General features: G+C 49.6%; 1 protein-coding gene across 1 annotated transcript in view; it reads right to left on the reverse strand.

The window, feature by feature from the left end:
• The window catches only part of LOC138448016 (proton channel OTOP2-like), a 138,341-nt gene that overhangs the window by 76,561 nt on the left and 49,070 nt on the right, over positions 1-12,710 (reverse strand). Inside the window, exon 3 of the mRNA XM_069604548.1 lies at positions 322-476. Coding sequence (XP_069460649.1) covers positions 322-476 — 155 coding nt within the window. The remainder of the gene's footprint in view (positions 1-321; positions 477-12,710) is intronic.

Raw genomic sequence — 12,710 nt, forward strand, 5'->3', positions numbered from 1 at the left:
GAGGCCTTGATGGACTCAGATGAGCTAAAATGCTCTGCAAACCGGTCAGCGAGGTTGTGAAGATCATTCTGGCTCTGATTGGTCAAAACCTGTGCATGCTCTCATAGTGTGCGGAATGGCTGCACATTCTAGCCTAGCAGAGCAGATGGGATTAAGGCATATTTCGTGCACATTCCCCTTTGGTCCAGCCCACTCATTTGCAATATGACAGTATCTGTGACTCCAACAGTATCAAAGAGTATCTGTTAATTGCCCGGGTGAGACCACAGCTAGGATATTAAGGTGATACCGGTTTCGGGTTAGCTGTGAATTGTGCCTTACCGTCAAGTATCCTGCCTCGTGTCAAGTTTTCCATTTCTGTGTTGTTCTCTTGCAGGTCCATCTCCTCTATTTCGGTTTCCAGGTGGCTTGTCTCATCAGTGACTGTGGTCATCCACAGAGCAAGGTTAGTGACAAGTAACAGCATCAGGCCGCATCTGGGTAGGAGAAAATGTTTGTAAGTCTAGCTAACATTTGACTCCGCTTATTAATGTTATTTGTGCACGTGTGTACCATTTTCTTGTATGTGCATTGTACTTTTACAGTTTCATATTACAAAATAATCAGTACGTGAAGTTTAGAACCTGTGTGGCGTTGCATTTTACCAGACCCTGGATCGGCCCTACCGGCCTGCACAACTCTGTGGTAGGACCGTCAGTCAACCTGTGAGAAGCTGAGGCTCTATGAGGGTTCCTCGCAGCAATTTTCTCAAATGTTTTTTTCAACCACAATTTACAGCAAAGAAAATTCAGGGAAAGACCTTCCTGCAACTCTTGCCCCCTCCCCACCTTTATAAATACCTAAACCAAACCCCAGCTCCCGAATTTACATTTGCAGCAAAATGTGGTTTAAAGAAAAAAGCGTACGAACAAACTGGTCTGTGAGGAAATGGGGTTCGGAAAATTATCCAGGAAGCAGTGATGTAAAGAACATTAGCTCAGACGAAAGCAACTCAAATGGGCACCGGCCCAAAAATTAAAGGTTAGCTTGGACAGTGGTGGTAGCGGGTGCAGCAATCAGCAGGAACCTATTAATAGAATACATAGATAAAGATGTAAGGAAATCGGGGTCTAGGCAGGAAAAGAAAAAAAAAACATGATTTTATTCCATAAGTCACTATGCGAACAAATGAAACCAAGAAACGAATCCAAAGAGAATAGTGTCCCTCTGTCCATGCAAAGTTGACAGATTGTTACAGCCGTCCATGCCAGGTTCTCAGGTCTGAGCTTCCACAATAAAAACATGTTCTTGGTTTCACAGATCTCCCTCAGAACATGCCTTAAAGTTGGTTTATTCTCTGGGGTGCTACAGCAACCCCCAGGGAAGGCCAAAGCTAGTGGGCAAGTGCCTTCACCCCTGCAGCTATCCTCGGTTGGGTTCAGCACACTGGAACCCATCTGTGAGGATGCCCACCAGCTGACAAATCTCGAGTGCTAATACCGATTGCAAGTCCCAGCACGGTGGCGCTACTGCTCTGTGCATCCTGTGAGTGGCAAAGCAACAGTGCGTGTAATCCAAGAGTGTCTGTTAATTGGCCAGCCATCCCGAAACCACCTATCCTACCAACGAAGGCCCTTATATGTTGTCTGACAGCTCAATCTCAGTCAACTCTATCAGACAGAAGGAGACAACCTCTAGCCCACTAGCAAGGGACCACCCCCTTAATTACACATTAATCAATACCCGCTCACTACCAGTGCATGTCTGAGACATCAACGACCTCATCACCTCTCAGAACCTAGATGCACGAGCAATCTCCGAAACATGGCTACATGAGGCCTCAGGGCCGACACTTTCACTAGCTATTCCCACAGGCTAAGTAATCTACTGGGAAGATCGACAAATCCTTAGAGGAGGGTCCCTCCCCAATAGACAACGCAACACTAACTTAGAGGAACATGGAGATATACTCTGCCTTAAGTTCTCTGCCTCACCCACATGCACCATAACTATGCACCTCATATACCGGCCACCAGGCCCCACCAAGAACTTTGAAGAAAACCTCCTCCACATCATTGGTAACAACATCAAGACCTCTTCTAAAATCGTTGTACTAGGAGACCTAAACCTAGGCCTCAATGATCCCCACGCCCTTCAAGCCGTCTCACTGCCCAACGCCCTCAAAACCCTGGGATTTAATCTTTGTATTCACAATCCTACCCATGTGAAAGGCCATACGTTAGACTGGATCACAGACCTTAATTGTAATATAACTGTTCATTCCAACACTCCCTGCCCTCGGTTAGACCACAATATTATTGGTTTCACCCTCCCGCATCACAAGCAACCCAAGCCCATTACTCTGCCCCTACCACCCTCACTAGCTTGTAGCTCACGTAAGCTAACAAAGGAACGAATGCTGCCCTTTCTAGACAACCCCTCTTTAAAGCCACATCTCGCCAGAGACCCCAACACCCTTGCAGATCTCTATGCCGCCACCCTAACATCAGCAGTCGACACCATTGCCCCCTTAGTGCCTTGGAAGACCAAACCTGTCTGGCACTCAAACCTCTGGCTTAACCCCAACCTCCTCCAACTCCGCAATAAAAAACGTGCAGCAGAATCTGCATGGAAAAAAAAACATCCGACACCCTCAAAGCCGAATTCACTAAACTAGCAAAAATCTATAAGCAAGAAATCCTCAATGCAAAACACTCCTCTTACAACTCTAGAATCATGAATGTCAAGTCCAATACTAGAGAAATATTTACCATCTTCAGAGAACTGGAAACTCCAGCCACCCCTCCCCCAACTCTGAACAAGGATGAACCTCGGTGCATTAGTATCCAGTCAGCCATGATCAACAACATTGGCATGCTTAATTAAAAAAAAGAACTAGCAATCAATCCACCACACACTCACCCTGCAGCACCAGATACAACACACCAACACCATCCCATCTAAGTTTGGATACTCCCCAGTTCTGTTTCAAAGATGTCATAGAGCCAGAAGTCGTAGATATTATTAAAAACTTCAAACCTTCTAGGTGTAAGGGAGATGTCTGCCCTGCTGCCATTATTATGGACTGCACATATGCCCTAGTGCCATTCATTCCCTCCTTCATAAATGCTTCCTTCTCGACAGGAATAGTACACACCACCCTTAAAAAAGCCTGGGTGTACCCACTCCTAAAGAAAACGTCACTAGATTCCACAGTGCCCAACAATTACAGACCAATCACTAAAGTACACGTCCTGCTGAAAATTCTGGACAAGGCAGCCTACCTACAAGTTCAGCACTTTCTAGAAGTCAACCACATTTTAGGGATGCGTCAGTCTGGCTTCCGCCTGGGCCACGGGACAGAATTGGTACTACTCGATCTAAAAAAACAGCTAGATGAGATTAGAGACAAGGGTAAACTAGCCCTCCTCCTGCTCCTCCTGGATATCTCGGCCGCTTTTTACCTTGTAGACCACAATATTCTTTGTCACCATCTCACTTCTTCTGCCAACTTCTCTGTGAAAGCCTCTAAATGGATCGGCGCCTTCCTAGAGGGCAGAGTGATGAGAGTATTTGCCAAGCACACCAGTGCTTCTCCAATCCCTATCCCATGTGGGGTACCCCAAGGTTCGTGCACATCTCAAACTCGCTACAATATATTCACCAGACCCCTCTTCGACTCACTCAACACCATCGGCATAGCCTACACCAACTATGCAATGACACCAAGATCCTCCTACCACTAACAGGGATCTATGCAGCAGACTCCAACACCCTCAAGCTGTGTACTCCACCATCCAGACATGGATGCGGCTAACCGCCTTTGAATGGAGATAAAAATGAGCTTCTTCTCGTAGGGCCCCCAACTCTACTCACAAATCTTGACCAACAATACTCTGTGTTCCACATAGACAACATTCTTGTCCCAGTTTCCCCTGCCATGAAATCTTAAGGGGAGTACCTGGCCGTCACCCTCTCATTTTCCCGCCATGGTGACTGCTATTACATCCCCCACAGTCTATGCAACTTAACTCATCAATGCATCCAGACCTTTCCTTTCGACGGACAGCATCCTATCCATTGCCAGAGCAGTCACCGGCTCCAAGCTTGACAACTGCAATGTCCTCTTTGCGGGCAACTCTGTCAAAAATATTCACAAATTATAAGTAATAAGAAACAAAGCTCTGCGAGCAGCCCTTAACATCGCAGAAAGGGACCACATCTCTACTGCCAGGAGAGCAGCTCACTGGCACCCCATACAGGAAAGAATATCCTTCTAGACCTTACCCATCCCCCACACATGTTGTACCAACACTGCCCCCCCTACCTTGTACAGAAAATCACTAGATCCCACTCTACGAGGCCTACTAGGACCCCATAATCCCATTGTCTCCGCCAATCCCGAATCAAACGCTCCAAAGCAGGAGGTGCAAGCGTTCCATGTATCGCAGCCAAACAGTGGAATTCCTTGCCGGCGACACTTAGAGCAGAACCCTCCACCTGGCATTCCAAAAAGCCCTAATAACCTGGCTGTTCACCGAGATGCCACCATGCTCAAGTGACTCGAATGCAAGTGTACCTGCCCCCTCTAAATAATGTCTGTATCTAGCCTCATTGCATGTAGTGCTTCGTTAACTGTAAGTAACTGGTTTGTAGCAGCGCTGCGATACCTCAGGATTGTTTGTGTGCTTTATAAGTGAAATAAATAAATACAAAAATAAAGAAATATGGCTTTTGGGTATTGAGGAACTGTGCTACTGCACAGTCCAGCCAGATCCCCACCCATGGGTCAATGTACCAATGTCACTTGCCGAGGGCTGAGATTGCCATGGGGGCTAGGTTCCACCACCTGCTCTGCGATATAAGACCCAGAAGTGCACACAGTGTATTCCCTAAGGCCCCAGTCCATTACCAGTCTTGAGTCTATTATCCCCTTCAAAGATACTGTCAGCTCATCATCATCCCAGGCTGGTGTACCCGGGCAAGGCTGTGAAAGACTCTCCGAGAGAGAACAGTCCCATAAACTATGGCTCAGGCACAAACATACAGAAAGAAGAGAAAAACACAACCTGGGATAATCCTTTGAGATGCCAAAGGTGTCAAATTGTTTCTCTGAATTTTCTGCAGCAGAGGGGAGTCCAAACTCCACAGGTCCTTCCCAGAGCCTGGACGATCCCCTTGGTTGTTAGGAAAGGTGTCCCTTAAGCAGGTGTTTAGCGGTTTTAGACACTTTTTTTCCCCAAAGATGAAACAATTTATATATTGGTGGGCAACAGATCCATACATTCATAAATCCATGGAATTCAGGGCCGGGAAACAGAATCGTGATTAGTTCAACAACAAATCGAGGAGTCGCTTGCATATGCTCTCACATGGCGCTTGTGAATCCCAGTGTGCATCAAAGACCAGTGCGCTTAAAAATTCGGGAATGAATGCTCAGCATCAAAGGGTGATGGTAAACAGCTATGAGCCATCAGACTTCAAGATGGTACCCATGTTTAATGAGACCGCAGCAAGCAGACCCGGATCAGGTACAGATGGGAGATTTAGTCCCTTTATGCAAGCCCCAAGCATAGCACAAGCTGACCAATGGTCACCAGGTAAACCTCTAATCATTGTACTAGCCTGCATGAGGATACTGTGAGACAAGCATGGTATCAAGAGAGACACAGACTCAAAAGTTTACATTTGAAAACCTTTATTTACTAAGATTCCTGGGTTGTTGTAATGCCTAACTTGCCCTAACTCTAATGGGGTAAATACCTGAACTGATATTTCTAATGGCCTTCATTGTCTCATAGTCCAAAATTAAAACCTGTCTGTGTCTAAACTTATGCTTGCCCTCACTCTGTACAAACATGTGATAGGAAGTATTTTTAAAAGGAAAAATAGTGTTTCAACAAAAATGGGGAAACCATAGTTGGTTTCAGGTGGTCTTCTCACCAGGTGCTGTGTGGTTAATGTTACAAAAATGAGTTCAATCAACAGGGCAGATAGTAAGAACTTCTCTACATGGCCCTTGTAGTTCTGCCAACTACCATCAGTGTCTTTGAGCTCCTTGCAGTTCCTTTCCCCAGGCTTCAGCTTGTTCAATATACCATGATAATAAATGTAACACAGTTCATTTTGTAAGCTTATCAGGGGGTTCCCTTCCCCCACACTTTAATCCTTTGAACACTCTAAAGAAAGCTAACAAGTCTCCAACTTGATTTGGCTTCTTAGGGGTCCTTTCCCCAAGCGAGGGTTCCTTTCAATTTTCAAACACAAAATCAATGGGATTAGGATGCTGTCTGTTAGGCCTCTCAGGTTTCCCTTCCCCAAGCGTATTCCTCTTCCAGCTTTTAGCACTATTCAAACACAAAGTCAATGTTATCGGGATGCTTTCTTTGCTATGCCTCTCAGGGTTCCCTTCCTGAACTTAAGCCTCTTTCAACTTTTAGCACTAAATCAGTTTTATCTGAATATACGTCGCTCTCTTTGATTTCCTTGGTAGGGCTCTCAGGGTTCCCTTCCCCAAGATCTGGCCTCTTCCAGCTTTCAAGCACAAAACATAATGTATATCACAGTACCTTCTTAATTTCACAGGGTGCCCTTCCCCCCAGGTTTTAGGCTGCCACCTCTAATTAATTCACAACACAAATTCAGCTGCTCAGAATACCTTTTCTTATTGCCATTTTCTTTTTTATATGTTATATATCGTCCTTTCATGCAGGTTAGAATTAGAGGCTTTCGATTCCAGGCTCTTTGCTTTTCTTAAGCATGACCACTCTGATCCGTTGTCCCTCTCTTTGTTTTCTTGCCCTTACTTTTCTTTGTATTTTTTTTCTTCAGGTGCTTCCTGCACCCCTTTACTTCTTTTTTCTTTCCTTTCCATGGACACTTGCACCCTTTTCTCTTGCTTTTCTTATTGTGCCCGGGGCACTTATCTTTTACTCTTATAGTACTATTTTGCACCATCTTTTCTGTTTTCCATCTTATCGTGCCCCTGGTACCTTACCTTGACTTTTCGCGTGTCCCTCTCTTCTCCGTTACAGGCCACTCGCAGCCTTATGATTTTCTTTACTTTCTCTTACTTTCCACTCCCATCAGTCATTTGCTTGTTTTCCGCGCTGATCTGCTTTTCACTTTACTATCTGCTCTGTTCTGTCATCTTTATACATTCTGCTTCGCTTTGCTTTCAGCTGCCCTCTTAGCCTTTATACTTTCTGCTTTGCTTTTGTTTTCAACTGAGCTTCTAGCTTTTACACTTTCCTTTCCTTTCAATTCCACGCCGCTTTTACTGTCTGTGCCTTTCGCCCGCTCCGTGCTCATCCAAATGCACGCTTCTGAGTTTTTCTCAAATTCTTCCCGAAATTCGCCAGGCAGCATCGCGTTCAGAGGCGGTTCGTCCAGGAAATTTGGGGTTGAGGCCGGGGTCTCACCAACTGCCCCTGAGGAATCCTTAGGGTTGCGACTGGCCCCAATGGAACGAGCCCTCTCCTGAACCTGTCCAGCAGAATGCAGGCTGCGTTTATCCGGCTCCCTGGAGGCACAGCTCCTTCGACACACGCAGCCCTTAATCCACACCGGGCCAGCATCTCCACACGCCATCCTCCTCCAGCCTGCAGCTCCTGCTTTCCTCTGCCTCTGGGCTCCTTCAGTCTAGACTGCATCCCCAGCTTGCTCATACCTTTGTGCATGACCACACCTTTTATAGTGAACAAACCAGTCAAGTGGAGTCAGGTGAATAGTTACTATTGAATGCCTGACCCTGCCTGACTCTATTAGTGGGACAACCTGAGTTCTTTCTAGGATAGGTTGCCCCTACTTTCCCCATGTTATTCCTATGGGTAATCTTTACTGATCTTACTTGCCTCCTCCTCGTCTCAGTATTTGTTGGAAATGGGGAGGGGCGATGGGTGCGATTGTAAACACCCCCTTGAGGTTCAGGGAAAGATATTGGAAGTGTATCCAGATTTAGATTGAGTTCTGAGCATCTTATCAGATTATTGACAGGGGATATAAGAAGGTATCCTAGTTTGTTCTTTCCCTAAGGAGGAAGTTGTCCTCTTCTTTATGACTGCTGATGGCTTATGTGTGTAGGGTTCTAGGTGATATTCCCTATGATCTTGATCTTATTCTTAGTGCTCTGATCTTGTGTTGATTGCACCTCCTTCTCCCTCTTGGGTAATCAATTATTTCTGTTCTCGGCCACTGTCCCATTAGATTACTGCGACTCTCCTAGGGTATTCTCCTGAGGACAACCCTGACGTCCCCTACCCAGGTGATCTTCCCTTGCTTGTCCACCCCCAGGGTTGGGATCCAAATACGATGGCCCTCCCCTGGCCACCTGAATAGAGGATTCTCTGGGTCTACATGGGAGAATACGCCCAGGTTTCTCACAGTACATAGATTGATAAATGTGCCAGGACCGAGGGAGGCGTACGGGAGTAAGGGAATGGAGGTGAGAGGCAGCGCATAGCAGAGCGATCAGGAGTAAAGTTGTAGAGAGGAGGAAACAGAGGAGAGGAGAAGGCAACTGTAGAGATGATACAATGAGCCAGGTGGTGAGAGAAGCTTCAGACTACTACAGGAGAGGCAAGCCAAGGTGCCTAGCAAATTCAAATACATGTACTTCTGCAGTAGAAACAAGGAGTATGCTGAAAAGCAAAATTAGATTGCAGAAGGGAAAGACACATTACATCGTTGGTTGACAGGCAAAAAGTAGAATTTTTCATTGAAACCGCCGCACATCAAAATGCTGTCCATCCTGAAAATTAAGAGTACAAACTGGGCCTTGAATGAGAAATTCAAAGCCATATTAGTATCTTTCATTTTGTGTGATTAAGGCACTCTTTTCAACACAGAAACTGACATCATGTTAAATGGAAAGGTGTGTGCATTTTGCAGCGTGTAATGAGTACCTGGAATGGAAATGCCCATGGTGAATGACAAAATGAAAAGCAGCATTTCCCTTTCAGTTGGCCCATTAAAAGAAATGCTGTGTGAAAGAAGTCGTTTTAGGTACTTACCTGTAACTGTATTTCTCCAGCTTTGGTATCTTTCATAGATTCACATGCGTGAATATTCCCTGTCATCAGACTGGGAATACTCTGTAATTTAAATGATTATAAACTATATTAAAACTTTTCCTTAATGAAATGCTACACATCCAGCCCTACAGGGCCCGTGTAGCCTCTCACTTGTGCAGTCCCTTCACCTCCTTTGGTCCTTTTAGAACCTAACCAATGAGGTGGCAGAGCTCAAGCTCCCTCCCATTCAGCCATCTTCAGATTTTGAAACATGTAGGCTGACAGTTGATGACTGGCTGGAGAAAAGAGAGCAGCCGCTCCCCAGTGGAGGAGGGCAGGCACTTGCCAATCTATGAAAGATACCAGTGCTGGAGAAATACAGTTACAGATAAGTAACTATGGGCCTCATTACGACCCTGGCGATAAGGGTTTAACGGCGCAGTAAAAGTTGTCGGTGCCGTTAAACCCTTAACGCCTGATTACGAGGTCCCTTTGCGGGACACGACCTTAACGGCTGGTTTTTCCAGCCGTTAAAGTAGGGACCCGCAAAGGGTCTTTGGTGCTAATAACGGTACCGCAATTTGCGGTACCGTTGTTAGCGCCTTCCCCATTCCCATTGAGCCCTATGGGGCAAAAATGGGAATGGGGAAGGGCCATGGCGGCATGGGGAATTACTGCCCCACCAACCTCGGAATGGGGTGGTAATTCCCCATTCCGCCATGGCAGACACCGGCATGGACCATGGTGCTAATAGCACCATGGTCCTCCGCCTGGGTCGTAATGAGGCCCTATGATTTCTTCAGCTTTGCATCTTTCGTAGATTCACATGCTTGAATAGAATACCAAGCATTTGAAAGTGGTATGAACCTGTCTGATAGCAAGACGTTTGTACATATATATACAGAACATATAGAACATATATAAATATAGAACAAGCGGCGAGTAGCCGTGAAATGCATAAACGCCTCAGCAAACTATTTGCTACATCTTGGGAGCATCATATTCTAATGGTTTTTACAAATTGTGATGGCTGTGATTTTCCCTGAACGTGATTGAATAAAGGACGAAATGGTTTGACAAAATAACGTGTATCTGAATTTTATATTACAACCGCTATGGCGAGTGCTACTCATTTCTGTCTGCACGAAGAAATCAGCACCCTTCAACCATATATATATACTCACCCTAAATTACCAGGGGAATCCAGACGTGGACCCCTTGCTCACTGCTCTTAGAGAGGCACAGCGTCACCTCACTGATGATGCCCAACTAGGCTGAGGCACGTGTATGGGGTTGCTGTGGTACTCTTGTTCAGGGGAGAATTGCCTAGCATTTCGGTGCTGGTCTGCCCCTGGGCAGGACAAAGACTGATATGCAGGGACATTTCTTCTCTGTGAAAAGAGCAGTGAGCTAAAGACTTGGTTGAGAATCTCCCAGGGGCCATCCACTCAAGAACAAGTCAATGGGCTGTGTTTGTGCTGGTAGAGAGTTTCCCAGACCCGCCTCTGTTTTGCATACCAAGTAACTTTGGGTCTCACACGGGGTATGAGCGGGGGTGGGGGGCAACAGGAGAGACACGGGCATGAGCGGGGGTGGGGGGAACAGGAGACAGACACGGGGCATGAGCGAGGGGTGGGGGAACAGGTGACAGACACGGGGCATGAGAGGGGGGTGGGGGAACAACAGATACGGGGCATGAGCGGGGGTGGGGAGAACAGACACGGGGCATGAGCGGGGGGGTGGGGGGCAACAGGAGACAGACACGGGGCATGAGCGGGGGGTGGGAGGAACAGGAGACAGACACGGGGCATGAGCAGGGGGTGGGGGGCAACAAGAGAGAGACACGGGGCATGAGCAGGTGGGGGGAACAGGAGACAGACACAGGGCATGAGCGGGTGGGGGGAACAGGAGACAGACACGGGGCATGAGGGGGGTTGGCAGGAACAGGAGACAGACACAGGGCATGAGCGGGTGGGGAGAACAGGAGAGAGACACGGGGCATGAGCGGGGGGTGGGGAGAACAGGAGACAGACGGGGCATGAGCTGGGGGGTGGGGAGAACAGGAGATAGACACGGGGCATGAGCGGGGGTTGGGGGGAACAGGAGAGAGATACGGGGCATGAGCAGGGGTGGGGAGAACAGGAGACAGACACGGGGCATGAGCGGGGGGTGGAGGGCAACAGGAGACAGACACGGGGCATGAGCGTGGCGGTGGGGGGTAACACGAGGGAAACACGGGGCATGAGCGGGGGGTGGGGGAACACGAGGGAGACACGGGGCATGAGCGGGGCGTGGGGGGAAACAGGAGACAGACACGGGGCATGAGCGGGGGGTGGGGCCAACAGGAGAGAGACACGGGGCATGAGCGGGGGGGTGGGGAGAACAGGAGATAGACTCGGGGCATGAGCGGGGGATGGGGGAACAGGAGACAGATACGGGGCATGAGCAGGGGTGGGGAGAACAGGAGACAGACACGGGGCATGAGCGGGGGGGGTGGGGGTCAACAGGAGACAGACACGGGGCATGAGCGGGGGGTGGGGGCAACAGGAGAGAGACATGGGGCATGAACACGGAGTGGGGGGTACAGGAGACAGACACGGGGCATGGGTGGGGGCAACAGGAGACAGACACGGGGCATGAGCGGGGGTGGGGGGAACAGGAGACAGACACGGGGCATGATCGGGGGTGGGGGGAACAGAAGACAGACACGGGGCATGAGCGGGGAGGTGGGGGGCAACAGGAGAGAGACACCGGGCATGAGCGGGGGGTGGGGGGGTACAGGAGACAGACACGGGGCATGAGCAGGGGGTGGGGGGGCAACAGGAGAGAGACATGGGGCATGAGCGGGGGTGGAGGGGGTACAGGTGACAGACACGGGGCATGAGCGGGGGGTGGGGGCAACAGGAGAGAGACACGGGGCATGAGCGGGTGGGGGAACAGGAGACAGACACGGGGCATGAGCGGGGGCAACAGGAGAGAGACACAGGGCATGAGCGGGTGGGGGAACAGGAGATGACACGGGGCATGAGCGGGGGCTGGGGGTTACAGGAGACAGACACGGGGGCATGAGCGGGGGGTGGGGGGCAACAGGAGAGAGACACGGGGCATGAGCGGGGGTGGGGGAACAGGAGACAGACACGGGGCATGAGCGGGAGGAACAACAGAGACAGACACGGAGCATGAGCGGGGGGTGGGGGGCAACAGGAGACAGACACGGGGCATGAGCGGGGGGTGGGGGCAACAGGAGACAGACACGGGGCATGAGCGGGGGGTGGGGGGCGACAGGAGACAGACACAGGGCATCAGCGGGGGGTGGGGGGCATCAGGAGACAGACACGGGGCATGAGCGGGGGGTGGGGGGAACAGGAGACAGACACGGAGCATGAGCAGTGGGTGGGGAGAACAGGAGACAGACACTGGGCATGAGCGGGGGGTGGGGGGCAACAGGAGACAGACACGGGGCATGAGCGGGGCGTGGGGGGCAACAGGAGAGACACGGGGCATGAGCGGGGGGTGGGGGGAACAGGAGACAGACACGGGGCATGAGCGAGGGGTGGGGGAACAGGAGACAGACACGGGGCATGAGCGGGGGTGGGGGGAACAACAGACACGGGGCATGAGCGGGGGTGGGGAGAACAGACACAGGGCATGAGCGGGGGGTGGGGGGCAACAGGAGGCAGACACGGGGCATGAGCAGGGGGTGGGGGGCAACAAGAGAGA

The sequence above is a fragment of the Ambystoma mexicanum genome, chromosome 3q, assembly GCF_040938575.1.
Source record: "Ambystoma mexicanum isolate Mex_15411 chromosome 3q, UKY_AmexF1_1, whole genome shotgun sequence".
Taxonomy (NCBI): Eukaryota; Metazoa; Chordata; class Amphibia; order Caudata; family Ambystomatidae; genus Ambystoma; species Ambystoma mexicanum.